This window comes from Oreochromis niloticus, linkage group LG18 (genome assembly GCF_001858045.2).
Source record: "Oreochromis niloticus isolate F11D_XX linkage group LG18, O_niloticus_UMD_NMBU, whole genome shotgun sequence".
NCBI lineage: Eukaryota > Metazoa > Chordata > Actinopteri > Cichliformes > Cichlidae > Oreochromis > Oreochromis niloticus.
The window spans coordinates 7,148,107-7,167,677 of record NC_031982.2 but is presented as its reverse complement, the minus strand read 5'-3'; the positions used below and the strand labels follow the sequence as shown (position 1 = coordinate 7,167,677).

The following is a 19,571-nucleotide window of genomic DNA, read 5'->3' as shown; positions in this document are numbered from 1 at the left end:
CAACAGATTTGAGTTAATGTCACTATATAGTAGAATTATTATCAGTACTAATTGGACACTTTATTAGGTACACCTTACTAGCACTAGGTTGAACTGCCTTCAGAACAGCCTTAATTCTTAATTCTTAAGATTAAAAAAGAAGCTTCAAACATAATGAGAATAAAAAGGATTCTTCTTCTTCTCGTGTGTGTGTGTGTGTGTGTGTGTGTGTATTCTGCATGGCAAATGAGTTGGACCCAGTAAGGCCTTTCCCAGCAAGCTACAACCGATAGAAAAAGTGATTTCTGTGATGGCTGGTGCTAGGGCATCTATTTCAAGACTGCTGCACCTGCACCTGTGCATGTGATATATAACTGTGACTTGTAGCCTGGGTTTAGTTTTTAGTTTTTAAAATCCCCTGGGATTGTCTTATTGTAAATAAATTATTTTATTTGCTACTCTTGACTTATTGCCTACCACCACCCTTTGATTTGTTTAAAAACTCCTCTCCACCTGATGGAAAAGGACCTCCCTCTTCTTTCTCCTTTTCCCTCATTACACATTTTGTCCATATCTACATGATAGAATCACACAATTTCTGCAGATTTAGCTTGAGATCATCTGAGGTTTGTGATATGGTGTGTTATCCTATTTATCCTACCTATCAGAAGATGGGTACACTGTGGTAAAAAAGAGATGAACATGACCAGCAACAATACTCAGGTAGGCTGTGTGCTCTCTTGGTAAATAGGGGCCCAAAGTTTGCCAAGAAAATATCTCCCACACCACAACCAGCAGCCTGAACCACTGATTCAAAGCAGCCTGGATCTGCGTTTTCATGTTGTTTACTCCAAATTCTGACCCTACCATGCAAATGTCATCAGGCAACATTTTTCCAATCCCATGTGAACTGCAGCCTCTGTTTCCTGAGTGGTGTCCGATGTGGTCTTCTGTTGCTGTACCCCATCTGCTTCATGGTTCAACAAGTGTGTTCAGAGATGCTTTTCTTCATACCTCATACTTGGTAAAAGTACAGACAGTCTGTACTTAAGTTGAAGTGTAAATACTACTGTTAAAAAATACTCCACTAAAATTTGAAATATTGATCCATATTTTTTAGTCAAGTAAAAATAAAAAAGTACCGGCATCATTTTGGAGGGTGACTTTGCCTATAAACAGAAAATTGTGTACAGTCAGGGGTTAAACAGGGATTTATCATGTGGGGAACCCTAAAATCGGTTGTAATGGCTCAGTGTGGGAAAAGAAACATAAGTCACAATAAATTCTACTGAGAGCTCCAGCAGATTTTCATAGTTTACAGGCTGTGATGAGCAGACCTGCTGCTCTCTGTGGATGTGCACAACTTCAACCAGATGTGAGCAGATGTTTCATGAGTTGTCCTGGCTGATTTCCATCCTCTACACTGACAGTACACCGTTTACGCTGGCTTTTTTCTAGAAGATATAAAGTTGGTATGAAGGTGGAATTCAGTCAATGGATCTAAGCATCATCAGCTAAAATCTATATGAATCTCTGCTACAGCTCATGTAACCTAACTCTGTTCTTTACTTTAAACCCATCACAGTACAGCAAACTAATCTGTTTATACTGCACTAGCCTCCTGAGGATTTTCATGCAGCCTTTAAATAACACATCAGTCTACCTCCGTTTGTTTTGCAGCAGGTTTCACACCATAAAAAACAGACCTAATGTTGATTTATAAACAAGGAAGACTTAGAGCTTACTTAGTGCCTTACTTATGTAAGCTTAGCTTAAATTTTCCAGTTAATCAAACACCACTGATCAGTCCTTATCTTTAAAACTAACCTCTCTTCTTCCTCTCCTGCCCCCTTTCTTATCTTTCTCCATCTCTGAGTGAAGTTAGCTCTCTGTCTTTTCTCTCCCTGTGAAATACAGCAGCTGCACCTTTAGCTAGCAACACACTGAGACAAACCACACACAAACAGTTTATGTGTTTTCTGATGTTTGCTGATTTCTATGTTGCCCATAGAAATGTTGCATTTGAAATTTGCTGACACTTAAAAAACAAGTAATCAGAAAAAAACTACTCAAGTACAGATACCTGAAAACTAAACTTAAGAACAGTAAGTATTTGTAATTCATTACTTCCCACCTCTGTACCTTGGCTGGTTACAAGTGGTTATTTGAGTTGCTATTTCCTTCTTGTCAACTCGAAACAGTCTGGCCATTCTCCACTGAGGGATCACTGAATATTTGGTCTTTTTCCAAACATTCTCTGTAAACCCTAGAGATGATTATACAGCAAAATCCCAGTAGATCAGCAGTTTATAAAATCCAGAGACCAGGCCTTCTGACAACAGCCACCACGCCACATTCAAAGTACTTAAAACACCTTTCCTCCCCACTCTGATGCTTGGCTTCAACTTCAGCAGGTGATCTTAACTATGTCTGCACACCTAAATCCACTGGGTTGCTGCTATGTGTTTGGCTGATGTTAATGAGCACTTGTACAACTGTACCTAGCAAAATGTAGTTTTAATGACACAGGAGAGCTTTGATAGGTGGATGGCATGTACATCTGATTTTCTTTTTTTTCAAAGCTCTCAACAATAACGATGTAGAACAAAATATAAATCATACAAGCAACAGTAAAAAATGCTCAAAAAATACACAAGTAATAAGTAAATAAAAAAAAATATAAAAAACCTTTCAGTCACAGGTGAAGCTGCTACATGTATCTGTGTACAGCTATAACACTGCGAGGTTTTTTGGACCCCAGGAAGAATAATGCTGTGTTTAACTAATATGATTACATGTAAATTTTCCACGAAGGTTTGAAAAACGTTAAATTTAATAGAATCAAATGAAATTTACCTGATTGGTATAAAGTTTATACCAAGCATACCAATCCTTTGATTTTATATATTTCAGTTTTGTTTTGTTTTTTGTTTTTTTAAGCCTAATAAACTAACCACATATGCCGTGCTGCCACGAAGTGGTCAAACGGCGTGATTGCAAAAAAAATCTGCTCACATTCTATTGGTTAATTAAACGTGACGTAACCCGGTAAAAACGGAAGTGTAGGAGAAGTAACTGACAGCTTTTGTTTTCTGTTCCTTCGGTAGGCAAGTGTGGCTCTTTTACTTGGTAGTTTTAACAGGTAAGCTTTGTGTTACTTCTCCGCAATTTCATGTAATGACAGTGCAGCATTACAAGATATCTATAGGCATAAGGCGAAGGCAGAGACGTCATAAGAGAGAGACATGACAGTCAAGCAGCACTGAACTGAACTCCGTGGAGTAATCCTGTAGCAGCAAAGATGCTGATAAAATGATATCTCGCAGTGGGGCTTTAAAGGGGTTTTAAAACCAAAGTCACCGAACATTTTCAGAGGTTTTGACAGGTGGATCTGTACGTGCTGTTTATTTTTTCTGTGTTGACGAACTTTACGACCTCGAAATAACTTCCCGGACCCGTTTCGTTAAGGTGGGGGTTGCCATGTGCAACAGTGACACTGCTCATCACTGGTTCACTTGAATCTGTTTCCTTTCCACTCAGCTGTGTGTGTTTTCTCCTCACAGCTACAGATATGAGCGACCTTCCCGTGAACCCTCTGGTTCTGATTGGTATCGGGTCCACCTTTGGCTTCTCCGGCCTGTTTTATCACCTGTACAAAGAGAAGAAGAAAGAGTTGAAAGCGCTAAAGGTAAGTGACATGTCTGCTGTAAATCTTACATAAAGTCTGACCTTTATCATTCAAATCAATCGTCTCCATTTTTAGGAAATCCCTGTTTTCAGACCAGATGAAGATTTGGTCAGGGTGCTGAATGCCTCTCCCCACAGGCGGCTCCAGTATGTTGCTGTTGAAGGTAGAAATATGTCAACACACTGAATGAGCTCAGTCCTGGAGAGATAGTTTTAAGAAGACTTATGATTTCCTACATATCTGGTTTAAGGTCAGGTCCAGGCAGATGGGGAGCCTCTGACCAGCCAGTTCATCCCACGATGCTACGGTGTGATTCAGAAGCTTGTTGCAGTGGAGCATTGGCAATACTGGGACTCCAGTGCTGCGAAATGGTGAATACCACTAAATAATACACCACAAATGTCTGTTTATTAATCTTCTGCTCCATTGAGAATGCATTCTCTTACAGGAACTCCCGGACAGGGTACAAAAAAGAGAGCAACAACTCTGTGCCCTTCAGTCTGATCAGCCCAGGCGCCTACATCTCTGATGCAAGTGTGAGGGTGCACAACCCTTTGGAGGCCTCCGGCTGCTTTCTGGAAAGGGTTTATTACAAAATGAGAAATGCTGAGGAGGACCTTGTGAACTCATTGCTGCAAACCGTGGGTGGGGAGAAACCAGTGTCGAAGGAGGAGACGGAGGAGATGCTGCGCGTGGGGACCACCATGACGGGGTTCGGCGAGGTTGTGCTGGAGCGAGGCCAGGTGATGAGGCTACAGGCCCCGAGGGATGGCCGCAAATACATCCTCGTGCCCACTGACTACAATAGCTATTTGAACAGCCACAGGTCGTCAGCCACCATGTGGAAGACGCTGTCTGCCTTTACTGGGATAACTGGAACTGCAGTTCTAGCCTGTGTCATTCATAGCATGATGGATAAACGAGACAAACGATCAAATTAGAGCAGAAGACGAAGGGTTTGGTGCAGGTTTTACTGGTTGCTAAAGTTGTGTTATGCTGACATAATTCTCTTGCATATTTTGAGCAGTTTCCTGTCATGTTCCAAGGCAAGCTTAGGGATTTCCAGTCATGACCATGGGGGTGAAAAATTAGAAACGCTGGTGCGAATTAAACTTTTCTCAATACACATAAACAAAACTGTAAATGTGACAACAGTAAAACAAAAAAAGAAGCCAAATTCATAATAGTTTTGCATCTTAAAATGCATTGGTTTTATATTTTGAAGTAGATCTGCTAAATGAAAATTGTAATAAGTGTTCTCTAGGTTAATTAGATAAAGATTCAGTTCAAAAGCGTGTAAACATGCTTAAAGAGGAGTTAAAGACTGGTTTGGTTTGTTACAGGCAGGCTGAAACCTGTGCGCTACTGTGATTTTTTTTTTTCTTCACTTTTCATGTAACAATTTAATCAAACTTGATGCTTTATTTTTGTCATTAAATTTTATTTTTCTAATTAGTTGAGATTAAAGTAGGTTTAATTTTACTCTTGGGTTGTTAACACACACTGTACATTCAAGCTGTTATTTGTAATCATTTCTAATGATTTTAGTTTATGCTTTACTTTTACTGTTGGTGGATTCCTTATGCAAACGCTGTCCTCTCCTGACCATGAAATCATTCCACCTCCACCATAAAGAGGCTTCAAGTATCTTTAATACAGCTTATGGTCCAAAGTAAAGAGGGGTGTCCTTCCATGCGCCTTTTACATCCTCGCATAGAGTAGCCAAGATGGAAGGAAGCAAGGAAGCATGTTCGCATAAAGAGAAGCATTCTCCGAATATGCCCAGAGAATTAATGAAATGTTTAATTTTTGTCAAACGTTATTAAGCTTGAAATCTTATTGTACTACAATCTCCTACCTCTTGGATTCTTTCCTTCTGCTCTGTTTTTAAAGTGAACAATCAGTTTCATTAACTTAAAAAAAAAAATGCACACAAACTTTAAAATGATTTTAGTTTTGTAACATCAGAGTTTAGAAATGTCTGTTTGATTTTGAGTGACACATGTGGGATTATAATATTACCTTATGCCATGTTATACCCCTAATTAAAGATTGTGAAGTATTATGTAGTTTTAGTTTGCATTATTCTCCTGAATTAGAAGGTGATAACTATTACATTTGTTAAACTGATTTGCATTACATTAGACTGCTGATTTATTGTGAATGGATGATATTGTTTTATGATGCATTATACAGCTGAGTTATAAGAAATACTGTTTTCAGAGAGTTTTGATCTTATTTGTCTGATTAGAAGAGAACAGAACATACCGGAGAGGTTTTCTGCCCCATCTCAGCAGGAGCAGATAAACAGGGAGCCAAGGTCATAGCTTAGGCGCCGTGTGAGAGAAAGAATGTGAATGTTTAAGCTTTTATGACTAGGTGGGGGCCACTAGAGGCTATAAGAGTTTGAGCAATGCTCCACCATTTTGAGATCTGATGCTGTCTGCATGCAGTGTCCCATCTCCCACACGTGTGTTCATTAAAATCATCGTTTGACTCAACCCGGCCGGACCAGTATTGTTATTTTGGTTTTCCTCTTGTATCCATCTCCAATACTTTGAACTCATAACACACACTTGTTTGTTAAAACCCTTTATTCCAAGCAGACCACAGGTCCTTTATTTGGATACTGACATTCACACCAGCCTTTACACGGCGTGGCATAATGTGATTAAAATATGTCCACTTCAGCTGTACAGAGCACGTCCGGATGGTAACTAGATGCAGAAGGGTAAGAGTTGACCTTGTCATAACTTAAACTGCTCCTCATTACTCTCCATCCTCCTCTGAAGACTCCTCAGCCTCTTCCAACCACTGGATGAACTTCTGCAGCTGTTGGAGAGAAACGGATAAATGGTTGTTAGAAACCATGAAACTGCTGCAGAGGCAGTGAATATAAAGCTATATTCACTGCAGAGGCAGTGAATATAAAGCTATACTCGTGCTCAGGTGTGAGTAAATGAGGAGTTTATAGGCTGTTTCTTAAACACAGATACAGCACCCCTTTGTTCTGTTCACTATCAAGATGATCCCACACTGCTTCAATAATGTTAGATGTGGGCTCTGGGGAGGCCAGTCCATGATAATGATAGTGTTTCACTGCATGTTTTTGTCTCCAGGTGTGGATACAGCATAGTCACAGGTGTGTTTTTACTGCTTGGGTAGCGTATTTGGGATCATTATCATGCTGAAAGATGAAGTTGTTGCCTATCAGATGCTACTGTATTAGGAATCAAAATCTGAGAGTACCAATTTTGACAAGATCTCCAACACCACTGGGAGCAATGCATCTCCAAACCATGAATGAGCCTCCACAGTGTAATACAGATGACTGCAGACACTGACTGTTGTACCTCTCTCTTGACCTGCATACATACTATCAACAATGTGAACCAGAAAGTTTCAAATTTGCTTTCATCAGTCTGTAAGATCTGTCACCAATAATTTTCAGAGCACTTCTTGTGTAATTTGCAAACCTCAGACTTGTCTCCCTGTTTCACTTCCTTAAGAGTGGCTTCTTGACAGCCACTCTTCTACTGACACAGGTTCTTATGAGGCTTCATGAACAGTAGATGGATCGACTAAAGGAGGTTGGTGTTAAGTGGCTTAACAGACAAAACAGATTCCTCTGAAAAAGATCAGGTACAAGGACTGGACTAAAAGTGAGTGAAAAAGCAGCCAATGTCCGAAGAAAGACTGAAAGATTTTCAGAAAGCCTGGACAATTAAAATATTACAGGAATGTCTGGCTCTCTTGGAAACAAAATATAAAAAAATTGGGGGTAGCTCAACTGTACATTTGCACAGTACTGTAATTCCTTTCTTTATATATACATAAATTTACACTAAACTTGTTCATAACGTGAATACTGAGCTTAAACTCTGTTGCTGCTCTGTGCTGTCTCCTGTAGACTGTAGTTCACACTGTACTTACCCCTTGGTTTTTGCGGAGCTGTCTGCTTTTGTCACCGGTGGCTCCCTGAGAGAACCAGCGCAGTATCATTTCCTCCTCCAAGATTTCCAGCTCGTACATATTCATGAGAACCTGAGTTACAAACAAATCAGCATATTCATCCTCATCCTAACAGGCTGGATAAAGACACAGCAAACAATTCAAACAATTAATTTTAACAATGCAGTTTTGCACGTATCAGTGCTAATTGCTCCTGACCTTGACCATAGCAGCCCAGTGGCTCTCCTGCTCCAGGAAGTGTTCCTCAAAGGCAGACAGGCAGTCTAGATGGTCCTGTGCTCTCTTCACATAATTCTTAAACACCGGCGCCCATTTCTTCAAAAGCTGACAGCCGCACAAAGAAAAAAGAAGAAAAAAAGAAGGAAAATAATTAAGAGTTTTTCGTTTTTTTTCTGAGCTTCTGTTTTGTCATATTAAAAGTAATAGACCTATATCTTATTCACCGGCAGAAGCAGAGCAACGTATTGTGAAGGGGTGAGATGTGAGCCCTGCTGCTGGAAAGGGTACTCCAGTACCACTCGGGTTAAAATCTGCATCACCTCTTTCAGACTGATATTGTAGGCATACCTGGAAAAGGAGGGGTTGGAGGGGGAGTGGGAAATGTCAAACTAAGCAACAATCACTGCAAAGAGGAGCAACACAGGTGTGAGTCAATTCCCCCTTACTTTAGAGAGTTGATCTCAAGTACGAGGTTGTCACAGCTGATGTTCTCCTCCAAACCTCTCTGCAGGGTCCCGAGCACCTCCATGTGGAAGACTACATAAGGGAAAAAAAATGTATTAGTATTATTATTGGTTTTGCAGTTTGTGTTGTCATTTCGGGCCAGTAGGGGGCAGTATTATAGTTTCACATGCAGGCTAGCTAAATGAGGCATGATCTGATATCGTCGTGTTGGTGTTGTTCCCAGAACATCATACTAAATGTTGTTCCAGGATCAACATTGCAAGTGACCAATCAGAATGCTGTGACGTCATAGTTTTGGGACTTCGGGAAAAACCGCTGTAAAACAAAAAACTGTACTTAGGCTGCGAGAAACCGCCTCTGTCCACCGATCAACGGACCCTGACCCTAATCCTAACCCTAACCCTTTAATAAACGGCAAGCAGAATTGATATTGTCCTTGCAACATTTGAATTTCATAAATGCACGAATGGCTTGGCGCGCAAAAGAATAACGTCACAACATTCTGATTGGTCACTTGCAATGTTGATCCTGGAACAACACTTTCATGATGATCTGGGAACAACACCAACACGACGATATCAGATCATCCCTAAATGAGACATGCCCTCTCACCTTTGACATCGTCCATCTCAGGGGAAGGAATCACCGGGTCATCAGGCCCATCAGTCTCACTATCTTCACTATCACTCTCAGGGTCTGGGTTCAACACCAAGCCTGGGAACACACGAAAAGAAGCATGCTGGGACTTCAGCTGAAGCATCATGGGAAATGCCAGTTCCATGACGATGAACTGCTGCTCTACCCCAGAGACACTGCGACAGCTCCTCTTCCTCTGTGTCATCCAGACTGCTGGCCTTCCAGATGTAGCCTTTTCCTTCTGCTCCAACTTCTGCAGGATTGAAAACTGGAAGACAGGAGAACATTCACATCAAGCAGCTTGATAACATATAAACTGATCTAATACAGACTTAATAAGATAAGATAAGATAAGATAAGATAACCTTTATTAGTCCCACACGTGGGAAATTTGTTTTGTCAATAATACACACCTTTCTGTTTGGTTTTGTCCGATCTATGGCCAACCTCAGCGTCATCACTGAGGAATTCATCGTCATCCTCCTCCTCCTCCTCCTCTGGATGGTGCATAGACACCACGGTGCCTTCTGGTAGAGAGATGTTTGGTCCAATTACCACCTGTAAAACAGTTCATAGAAACATTCAAATATGCAGATACTGCAAATATGACTTCATATCTGATGACGTTTTACAAGACGATCACTGAACGCACGTCCCTGATTTCATGCATTGAACTAAGCACGTGTACCAATAGCTATATATTTGTAGTACTACTGTGGGTAATTACTTCTCTTTTGCAGCAGGAAGGTGCAAAGGAGCAACAGCCAGCAGACTGTGAGCCAAATCTGAAACCCTGTTTCCAGTTGGATTAAGACTAGTAAAATCATTCTCTTTTAGTGTAAATCAAAGCTACTTTTGGACATAAAAAAGAGCACAGAAGACTAAATATGAAGGAAACAGGCAACCAACTGGTTGGCTGAACTTTGCACAGACACTAAAACCAAAATTCTTCTATCAGTATTGCTCAATATCTGACATAGTGTGGCATTGCAGTGGATATATGTCAGATTATTTTTTGCCCATTTGCCCAGATTTGTGGCATCTCTACTAGACTCCAGAGTGTCACAGCTACTACACAAAATCCAGTTAAGAACCAGATATTTGCTGTGGTTATATTTCTGTAATAACAAGCCATTTTAGATCCTTTAAAAGTTTTTGTCAAATCTGCAGATGTTTTCTCTAAAAAAAGAGCAAAAAAATGTCAAGAAAAATGGAAAATTTGCCAGTCTTGATGGCAAAATGCAATATCCTTAAAATCTATGCAAAATTGCTATAACGCCTTTAAAATGCAACATCAATTTGACACCAGAGAGAGTTTGCTTTGCAATTGGATATAAAAGATGATGTGGAGCTTACATCGTATGCTAGAACACACTGTTTCTTAAGAGTCACGCCCTCTTTGACCTCCGCCTTGTCGCAGATGACAGACTGGATGATCTCCACATTACTGGCAATGTGAACATGATTCCAGATGTAGGCATGATCCAGGACTACATTGTCACCTATTGCAGTGAACCAATAAAAGAAAAATGTTAACTACACTTCTATAACTTAAAAATTGAAGCACTTTGAGTGGTGCTGCCAGAGAGTTCACCTATGATGCAGTTGTCACCGATGACACTGTTCGAGATGTAACAGTTGGCACCGATGCTGGTATCGCAGCTGATAAGAACGTTCTCCTCCATCTGGCTGCCATGGCCCAGGCTGACACCAGATGCCCTGTAGACATTGTGGCGAGAGTATGTGCAGCTATGTCCCTCCTGGTCTGTGAAGTTGGCCTCGGGGGTCAGGGGATAGACCCACCGCCGCACGAGGTCAGACGACACTGAGTCATACATTAGAAGGTTCGACACTCGGACACCGTAACCGTCCTTTGTGACATGCACGTGGATCTGGTTGCCCAGAATCTAAACAAAGAAAATGAACAAGGGTCAGAAATGCTCTAAATATTTTTTTGTGCCATTATTCAAATTTCAACATAATAATGCTTCCATAGTACCTCTTCATTGACCAAAAGCCCTCTAACAAAGTCATCTCTAGTTTGGTAGTCAAAATTGTCAGTGAAAAGCTCAGCAACCTAAAAGAAAGGACACCAAAAACAAAAATGTTACTGCAGCCAACAATGACAGTTAAATATTTCCCCTGTGTGGCCCAAAACCGACCTGCGGGGAGCAGATACTGATGTGGCTGTCCAGGAGGTCATGTCTGATTTCAAATTCATCGCTTCCACTGTGGAAAATATTCTGCAAGTAAGACAAAAACTCAAAAAGTCAATCAAACCCCAAAATGCATCAAAGATATAACAGACTGCCAAAGATACAACTGTTTACCATTGGAAACTGTAGCTTCTTGAGCCCTTGTGTCTTCTGATAGTGTAAAATCTGCTGGCTCTTGCTGTCCACGGCCACAATTACATCGTCCTCCTCACAACGAGACCTGTGACCCGGCGACGATTCTTTAAAGATCATGGTCATCACTGAGATGTTCTTGTCCATCTTTCGGCGATGCCTAAAGTGCGCAAAAACTCAGCCTTGTGGAAACACTTAGATCAACACCATTTCTCATGTAGAAAAAGGCTGGCCGGTGGACTTTTACCTGTGCTCCTGCAGAGCCTGGCTGATATCAATATTGGATACCACATCTCCGTAAACCAATACAAAGTCTGAGCGCACCAGGGACTTTGCATCAACATCCCGTAGCACATCCCCAAGGGAGCGGTACAGGTCCGAAGTAATGATGTGGACAGTGTTTGGAGAACTGGGTCGACACCACTTTGATTTCCTGTCAGACACAATATTCATAAGTTTTCATACAGTAAGCCTCAGAAAACAAAAGCTCACACACACAGCAGCAGCAGGGAAACTCACTGCAAGTGCGCCTTGATTTTACTGGCCATCCAGCAGCAGAAGACAAATGTTTCCTGCACTCCAGTAGAAGTGAGGAATTCCAAGGTGTAGTCGATCATGGCAACGTTACCCAGCGGCAGCAGCGCCTGTCATCAATGAAAATGTGACAGTTAACTGGAGCTAAACAATCACGAGACTCGCGTGATTCTCTCATTTTATCAACTACTGTACAGACAGCAACAAGCACGAGTTCAAGTGTCGTTTGATTAAATGCTTTCATCATCCGTGTGAGTGATGCACTGTCACTGTTTACAGCATGGACACAAGCTAGCCTCCATTAGCATTCCGGTTAGCTTAGCTCACTGCCTACCCGCGGCTGGTCTTTGGTCACTGGGAAAAACCTCCGGTTGAAGCTGTCAGCGACTAAAACCGCCTGCAGCGGCTGGTCCTCTTCCTCCTGGTCTCCTGCACCTTTTCTGCCTGAAAGGCCAGACGCCGACCGACTTTGTTTCCCCCCCTTACTAGCCATGTTTGACTCCCAGGTAGTAGGTACTAAACGCTTTCGTCAGACACAGCTACGGCAGCTGCAGCGGGACAATTTTATTAACAGTATTATTGCGCTGGCACGCAAAGTGGCAGACAATCCCCGCGAGAGCGTTTGCGTGAAGAAAATTACAGTTTAAATTTTGTTGGCCACATACACTGCGCCTAGTTTTATCTCATGTTGTCGCACAGGTAAAACCACTGCGTAACAACGCATGTATGATAACAGTGCCAAATCGCAAAGTTGAAACAACACCACTTCCACATATATATATATGTTAGATTTAATGAGCGATCCATCTATGCGTTGTTGGGGGGGGTTTCCTATTCAGTGTACTCACTACATTAACATTACAATTTACAGTTTACAGCGAAAAGCCACAAAGTGTGTGTGTGAAGTATATGTGAAATAAATATAGCACCGCCATCACCGCACCAGGGACATCAGCGCATTTCCTTAATGATTTCAATCAGGCCTGTCCACGGTGCTCACCGCTTCTCGCCCTAAGGTAGCAGAGTTCCGTTGATGGAACCAGATGTACAGCCTACCAGTTCCAGATGCACTAATACACCCTCATAGACCTGATCGGAGAATCAGGTTTTTGAACTGAGTACTGTTTTCTTTTCCAAAAAGAACTTCGAGATTTCGATTAGTCTGACCACAAAACAGTTTTTTACTATGTCTCACTCAATTTCAAAGGAGCTGTGGCCCCAAGAAGACAGCATTTTAACCTATGTTTGTGGATGGTACAGTGAGCTGTGTTCACAGTGATTTCCATGACAGAATCATGCCTGTTTTTATTGCAGTGCCACCGGCTCAGAGCGCAGTCACACAATTCAAGACAGTTTCTTGATCATATTATGAGTTGTAGATGCTGAGATATTCAAAGCCATTGGGATGAAAATTATAATGAAACCGTTTCACAATTTAAAATTGTTTTTTTACATAGTGGTGAACCTCTGCCCACCTTTACTTGAGAAGCTTTGCCTCTCTAAGATGCTCTTTTTATTTCCAGTCCTGTTAATGACCTGTTCCCAGCTAACTTAATTAGTTCCAAAATGTTCCTCTACCCGTTTCTTTTCAGTGCCACCTACTTTTCCAGTCTTTTGTTGTCCTCATGCTTGTGTCATCAAATTTAAAACAACCTTATTTTTGTCTTAAAATGGTACATCCTCTCAGTTTAAACATTTCATGTTCTCTGTGTTCTGTGAATAAAATGTGGGTTTATGCAGTTTGCAAATCAGTGCATTCTGTGTTCAATTACATTTCACACAGCGTCCTGTTTTATTAACTAATTTGGTGTGGTTATAGATTTTGAAAGAGATTACAAAATATTCATCTGGTGTAAATGAAAATCACTCTTGAGCTGCTGAAAGTTTAAAATGACATAAAAGAAAAATGTGACCTCCATGTGGAACATGGAATCTCAGTATACTCATACAATCAGCTCCTGTTAATGTTTTATTAATGTTATGATACTGGCACTGGAAGGCCAAGTGCAGCAGTTTATTACAGCTTCAAAGAAAATTTTCATTCACTACTAAAAGGAAAGACAGATGTGTGAGTTATAAAAGCACACTGTAAAATAAATAAAGGCAGGTATTATTTTTCTTTTTATTGATAGCCTTTACATCTCTGATGTGCTTCCTGCAGTTTATGGGCTCTTGATACAACCTGTGGCTACATAAATGCAGTACTGGATATTGGAAAAATATCATTTGCAATAACTGTGGTGCATGGAGTCTTTTTCTCTAAACTCCTATATTTTGTGTTGGACCACAAATCACACTGTCAGTATGAATAATGCTTAAATGACATATACAGAGCCCAGAAATAGTAGTTACAATAGTAATTCATTTTTATAATAATGATGATCTTTACCATATCTTGTCACAGAACATGTGAACCAACCTGTTTTACTTTAACAGAAACAAAAACATCTGGCTCCTGCCGTCCAAACGTTTAAACAGGAACCATCATTCGCTGTTCTGTCAAAGCTCGACAGTTTGTCACACTGTTCTCTCTAAGCCTTCTTAAAAGGCATTACGCCGACAGGTGTTTGGTTATCTTCTTGGCATGCTCCAACACCAAGTCGTATTGCAGGGTCTTGGACTTCCAGGACTCCGGGATTCCCTCAAGTCCGACCTAGAAGAATGAGAACAGAACATTTAATAAATCAAACTTAAAACATGTGCACGTGAATATATTAGATTAACAGGCAGCCCCACCTGAGCCCCAAGACAGGCTCCTATGAAGGATCCTCTGCTGCAGGTGCATCCCCCGCAGCTCATGGTGTCTTTGACAGCCGTCTCATAGCGAGTGGCTGTCAGGACTCCGTGCAGCGCGGCTTGGAACGCACCCGGCAAACCTGAAACATCAGAGGCAGATGTGAATGGCATGAAGGCATTTTTCCTGGTTTGTCTCACAGCTATCCAAATTACACATAGTGCTCTTATACCACATGTTACTGTTAAGGACTACACTGATGTCAGAGGTTGAGGGAGCTTATCAAAGATACCTCATGCATTTGTGAAGACAGAGGGGATCAGCTTTTGCGGAGTTTTGGATAAATTCTCCTTCACCTGGTGGATGTGTCCTGAAATCAGGCAGAGAGGGTGCAGTAGTGAGTCAAACATAAGATGAGATGTTAACAGAAATACTAAACATAACTCTCTGCATATCTCTTTATCCTATCATCGTTATGTCACATTGGAACTGAACCTTCAGAGAATAAGGTAAAATAAACTCTTTGATCACATGAGTCGGTCTCATGACTTTAACACAGGGAAGGAAATATGCTGCTGGCCTCACGTACCGATGACTGCTTTGTCTAAATCTTGAGGCTGCTTTCTGTTTGGGTCATTAAGCTGATTGAGCACCGCGTCCAAGGCTTTTGGATCTGGACCATTCAGGATGAAATGTTCCAGAAACCTGGGAAAAGAAGTCAGTGTGGAACATTTCCGTTTTATGTTTTTCTTTATACATCTTTGTAGAACAGTATTAAATATGCGTTCTGATTTTGCCTCACTACAGAGAAAGATGTAATCAACCATGCAGCCAAACTGGAACGATCTTTAGAGACAATCAGCTTTCATGTGGCTGATCAGTTTATTAAAATGTGAAACGTGTTCTCTTCCCTATTTTTATACTCTCTGCTCCAAATACTTCTTATTATGCCCAATTTTAATTACCAGATCTAATAGTCTATTGTGGTTTCCAGGTTAAAAACAAAGTTGTTATTAATAACCCTTAATTAGCCAATTCTCACATCCAATATGTGTAAACAAGTGAAACTGGTGTGCCTGGAAGATGTCCTGACCTCGCTGCTGCTAGAGTCTCCGCCACACATTCATCATTGTTCTGGGTGACACGGATGGCCTGTTCCACCTTCTCCAGCATGTCAGGCTGTCCTGCATAAAAAGCCACTATAGGAGCCAGTTTGGCTATTCCATCAATCTGACAGTCGTTCTCACAGCCTGAAGGAAAGCAGCACAGGTTTAGGTTAGAGATATTTCTCTTCATAATGTCAAGCTGTGAATAAGTTCAGAAACTTTACCCGTCTCCTCTTTGCCTGCATCCACATTCTTCAGGAAGCTCTTTAAACTTGCATGTCTCCACGGCCCATCGATGGGCAGCTGAGGTCTTGGCCCTGCACAAGTCCAAATTGCATATTTTGTCAAAAAGGTAACGGACCTCAGGGATATCTCCAAGATTTCTCTTACCTCCCCTCTCTCTGTAAGGATCATTGACGGGCGTGTCATACTCTGATCCTGGCCCAAAAACTTTCAGTGTGCGCTGCTTCAGGTCATCAACGTTTAGACCTGGTCAGAGAGATCAGGCATCTTAGACAGTGTGTGAAAATTCCCTACACACTGCACGAACCCAGTCCCTGCATGCAGAATATGTGGATCTAGAGTAACGTGTAATATTTCTTTGAGGACAGCCCACTTTCTTATATTTTCCTTATATCACTTGTAAAGATATGAGGCAATTTCATGGGTCCAGTTGTAGTTAATCCCTTTATGTTGGACCAAGTGCTACTTCTGGTAGAATTTAAAGCAAATCCATCCATAACTTTATCAATAATTCTATTGACAACAAACTGAATCAACTGCATAACTTCGCTTGCTGTAAATAGTAGTAATCTGAAACCTACTATGACCTCTAGAAATGTAAGTTTAGTTTAATTTTAGTGATAAAGTCAGCAGCACTACCTCCACATTCAGACAGGGACTCCAGCAGGACATATGCCTGGTCTCCATAGCAACTCTGCTTGCCAGTCTCCCTCCTGTAAAAAGGGTTAGCGGACTCAGGGTGGAATTCCGGGTTTGGATTCAGAGCCAGGATCCCCTTTAACTTCTGGAGGTCGTACACCCAGTGGAGAGGCTGTGCTGCAAGAGACAAGATAATTACACTCTGAACCTTGACATTACTCAAAACCTAAGGAGATGTGTTAAAAATAAGAAAGGACTGAAAATCCACTTCCACTCGTACAACCTGAAGATCTGTGTACTCAACTCAAACCAGGAAGCTCTCACCTCAGCTGAAAGATACCTGCTAACCTTATGACAGCTCAAAAGTTATAGTCTTGACAGTTTTGACAGGCAACAGAGTTTATCAATCTCTCACATTGTTGTGGAAGAAATCTGCCCCACTCTTCTTTACAACATTGATTTAGTTCATTGATGTCTGTTTTCATTTATGCACAGCTCTCTTAAGGTCCCATAATCGAATTGCAATCAGGGTGAGGTCTGGACTTTGACTGGCCCATCGCAACACGTTGATTCTTTTATTTTTCCAGCGATTTTTTTTTTTTTAAAGAGATTTGCTGCTGTCCTTGGATCATTGTCTTGTTGCATGATCCAGTTTTGAGGTGCCTGAGGTGCTCACACTTGTGATGATCAATTAATCAGGTGCACCACTAAACTAACCCTGCCATGGAAGTAGTATGGTGGTATTGAGTGTTTCACAGGACGGCATTTTAGTCCCCTATAAAGACTGTCTTTCCAGTTATTTAACACAAGCATGATTACTTTCATAGATCATCAATGTAAAATTAGTGTGACACTATTAATACCTGCAGCATCTGCCACTGCTGATCCCACGATGGCTCCTATTGCCCTGTTAGCCAGAGCTGAAGCCATCTGCAAAAATGTACAAAGAATTAAATACATTCAAAAAAAAGAAATTTTAAATAAAATGAACAGTTAATTTCATTATTTTGGAAGAGTGGACTGTTTAAATTTTTTTAAATTAACAACTCTTAAAATTAACATTTTCTGTTTCCCGCTTTTGTAATGTGGCTAAAAATTATTTTCTATTGCTCACTATTTTATAATGACAAACCATTATTCCGTTATTCAAAAGCTTGAGCTTTGAGCAAACATAAGAGAGTTAGTGACCGCTCACAGGGAATTTCTTTCATTATATTTCCCAGCAGTCGGTTTTCTATGGAAGAAATATAGTATCATCAACTCTCCAGCTGATAAGCGGTCATATCGATTTCATCTGCCCTCGACTACCTTTCCTAATCACCTGACAAATCGAGCACAGCTTGGCGGAGCTTTCACCAACTTGTAGCCTGCTAAATGATTAGAAGCTTGGCAGCTACTCACAGAAATATAGCACTGTTTGTACTCGTTCAAGCTACAGCCAGGACCCTAGCAACCACAACAGCAGAGTGCTAGCTAACATACTCTTAGCTAGCATAAACTAGCGAGTTGTTTAGGCATAAATAAAGGTTCACAAAGAAAAGTCTGACCTTAGCCCCTGTTTACTGTAGTCCACAGCGTACCGTAATTCGTTTAAAGTCTTTTACACCAGCAGTACGTTCACCACAACACACTCTGATTATGAAACTTGTTACGAAAACTTCGGCACCGCCCACAATGAAATGTCTCAATAACCCGGGCCCTCCTCCTGCGGACTGAATGGAGATAATGTGGAGATTGCAAAAATGAAATAAAACATTTCTTTTTAGTGTAACAGTAATAATTCAATTCAATTCAATTCAATTTTATTTATATAGCGCCAAATCACAACAAAAGTCGCCTCAAGGCGCTTTATATTGTACAGTAGATAGCACAATAATAAATACAGAGAAAAACCCAACAATCATATGACCCCCTATGAGCAAGCACTTTGGCGACAGTGGGAAGGAAAAACTCCCTTTTAACAGGAAGAAACCTCCGGCAGAACCAGGCTCAGGGAGGGGCGGCCATCTGCTGCGACCGGTTGGGGTGAAAGAAGGAAAACAGGATGAAAGACATGCTGTGGAAGAGAGACAGAGATTAATAACAGATATGATTCGATGCAGAGAGGTCTATTAGCACATAGTGAGTGAGAAAGGTGACTGGAAGGGAAAAACTCAATGCATCATGGGAATCCCCGGCAGCCTACGTCTATTGCAGCATAACTAAGGGAGGATTCAGGGTCACCTGGTCCAGCCCTAACTATATGCTTTAGCAAAAAGGAAAGTTTTAAGCCTAATCTTGAAAGTAGAGATAGTGTCTGTCTCCCGAATCCAAACTGGAAGTTGGTTCCACAGAAGAGGGGCCTGAAAACTGAAGGCTCTGCCTCCCATTCTACTTTTAAATACTCTAGGAACAACAAGTAGGCCTGCAGTGCAAGAGCGAAGTGCTCTAATAGGGTGATATGGTACTACAAGGTCATTAAGATAAGATGGGGCCTGATTATTTAAGACCTTGTATGTGAGGAGCAGGATTTTGAAATCAATTCTGGATTTAACAGGAAGCCAATGAAGGGAAGCCAAAACAGGAGAAATATGCTCTCTCTTTCTAGTCCCTGTCAGTACTCTTGCTGCAGCATTTTGGATTAGCTGAAGGCTTCTCAGCGAGTTTTTAGGACTTCCTGATAATAGTGAATTACAGTAGTCCAGCCTGGAAGTAATAAATGCATGAACTAGTTTTTCAGCATCACTCTGAGACAGGATATTTCTAATTTTAGAGATGTTGCGCAAATGGAAGAAAGCAGTCTTACATATTTGTTTAATATGTGCATTGAAGGACATGTCCTGGTCAAAAATGACTCCAAGGTTTCTCACAGTGTTACTGGAGGCCAAGGTAATGCCATCCAGAGTAAGAATCTGCTTAGATACCATATTTCTAAGATTTTCAGGGCCGAGTACAATAACCTCAGTTTTATCTGAATTAAGAAGCAGAAAGTTAGCGGCCATCCAGGTCTTTATGTCTTTAAGACATTC

General features: G+C 41.1%; 3 protein-coding genes across 8 annotated transcripts; 1 reads left to right on the top strand and 2 right to left on the bottom strand.

Annotated features, from left to right (window-relative positions):
• The first annotated feature begins 3,010 nt into the window (after positions 1-3,010).
• On the top strand, positions 3,011-5,732 carry mul3 (mitochondrial E3 ubiquitin protein ligase 3). 4 transcript variants are annotated; one of them, XM_005475948.4, is made up of 5 exons: positions 3,011-3,121; positions 3,543-3,667; positions 3,743-3,830; positions 3,918-4,038; positions 4,116-5,732. In XM_005475948.4, the coding sequence occupies exons 2-5, from the start codon at positions 3,551-3,553 to the stop codon at positions 4,606-4,608; spliced, it is 819 nt and encodes a 272-aa protein (XP_005476005.1). In that variant the 5' UTR covers positions 3,011-3,121; positions 3,543-3,550; the 3' UTR covers positions 4,609-5,732. The 4 variants fall into 4 exon arrangements, with proteins under 4 accessions (XP_005476005.1, XP_025755906.1, XP_003457463.1 ...); XM_025900121.1 differs by having other exon boundaries at positions 3,030-3,447; positions 3,549-3,667; XM_003457415.5 differs by having other exon boundaries at positions 3,031-3,447.
• Positions 5,733-6,243: 511 nt separating this feature from the next.
• Positions 6,244-12,557, bottom strand: eif2b5 (eukaryotic translation initiation factor 2B, subunit 5 epsilon). The gene is made up of 16 exons (XM_003457441.5): positions 12,176-12,557; positions 11,827-11,951; positions 11,555-11,740; positions 11,290-11,467; positions 11,122-11,202; positions 10,959-11,036; positions 10,554-10,866; positions 10,316-10,461; positions 9,373-9,517; positions 9,126-9,227; positions 8,936-9,037; positions 8,305-8,395; positions 8,083-8,206; positions 7,838-7,963; positions 7,601-7,711; positions 6,244-6,499 (listed from the first exon to the last, which is right to left on the bottom strand). Exons 1-16 carry the CDS (start codon positions 12,332-12,334, stop codon positions 6,437-6,439), a joined length of 2,130 nt encoding a protein of 709 aa, XP_003457489.1. The 5' UTR covers positions 12,335-12,557; the 3' UTR covers positions 6,244-6,436.
• Positions 12,558-13,939: 1,382 nt separating this feature from the next.
• On the bottom strand, positions 13,940-18,267 carry LOC100690235 (crystallin J1A). Of its 3 annotated transcripts, none has more exons than XM_013265513.3 (10): positions 18,111-18,267; positions 17,427-17,493; positions 16,564-16,740; positions 16,072-16,170; positions 15,906-15,998; positions 15,669-15,825; positions 15,165-15,280; positions 14,868-14,945; positions 14,578-14,717; positions 13,940-14,494 (listed from the first exon to the last, which is right to left on the bottom strand). In XM_013265513.3, exons 2-10 carry the CDS (start codon positions 17,491-17,493, stop codon positions 14,393-14,395), a joined length of 1,029 nt encoding a protein of 342 aa, XP_013120967.1. In that variant the 5' UTR covers positions 18,111-18,267; the 3' UTR covers positions 13,940-14,392. The 3 variants fall into 3 exon arrangements, with proteins under 3 accessions (XP_013120967.1, XP_005476007.2, XP_025755905.1); XM_005475950.4 differs by having other exon boundaries at positions 18,144-18,233; XM_025900120.1 differs by lacking the exon at positions 18,111-18,267 and adding an exon at positions 17,759-17,782.
• Positions 18,268-19,571: the final 1,304 nt, after the last annotated feature.

What these genes read in the sequence shown, in the direction of transcription:
- mul3 (XM_005475948.4), top strand. Translation starts at nt 3,551, where the DNA reads ATGAGCGACCTTCCCGTGAACCCTCTGGTTCTGATTGGTATCGGGTCC. An exon ending in CCAGTATGTTGCTGTTGAAG is followed by an intron (nt 3,831 to 3,917) that starts GTAGAAATATGT and finishes ATCTGGTTTAAG; the next exon opens with GTCAGGTCCAGGCAGATGGG. An exon ending in GACTCCAGTGCTGCGAAATG is followed by an intron (nt 4,039 to 4,115) that starts GTGAATACCACT and finishes ATTCTCTTACAG; the next exon opens with GAACTCCCGGACAGGGTACA.
- eif2b5 (XM_003457441.5), bottom strand. Translation starts at nt 12,334, where the DNA reads ATGGCTAGTAAGGGGGGGAAACAAAGTCGGTCGGCGTCTGGCCTTTCA. An exon ending in AGAAGCTACAGTTTCCAATG is followed by an intron (nt 11,203 to 11,289) that starts GTAAACAGTTGT and finishes TCTTACTTGCAG; the next exon opens with AATATTTTCCACAGTGGAAG. An exon ending in AGTGTGTTCTAGCATACGAT is followed by an intron (nt 9,518 to 10,315) that starts GTAAGCTCCACA and finishes ACTGTTTTACAG; the next exon opens with GTGGTAATTGGACCAAACAT.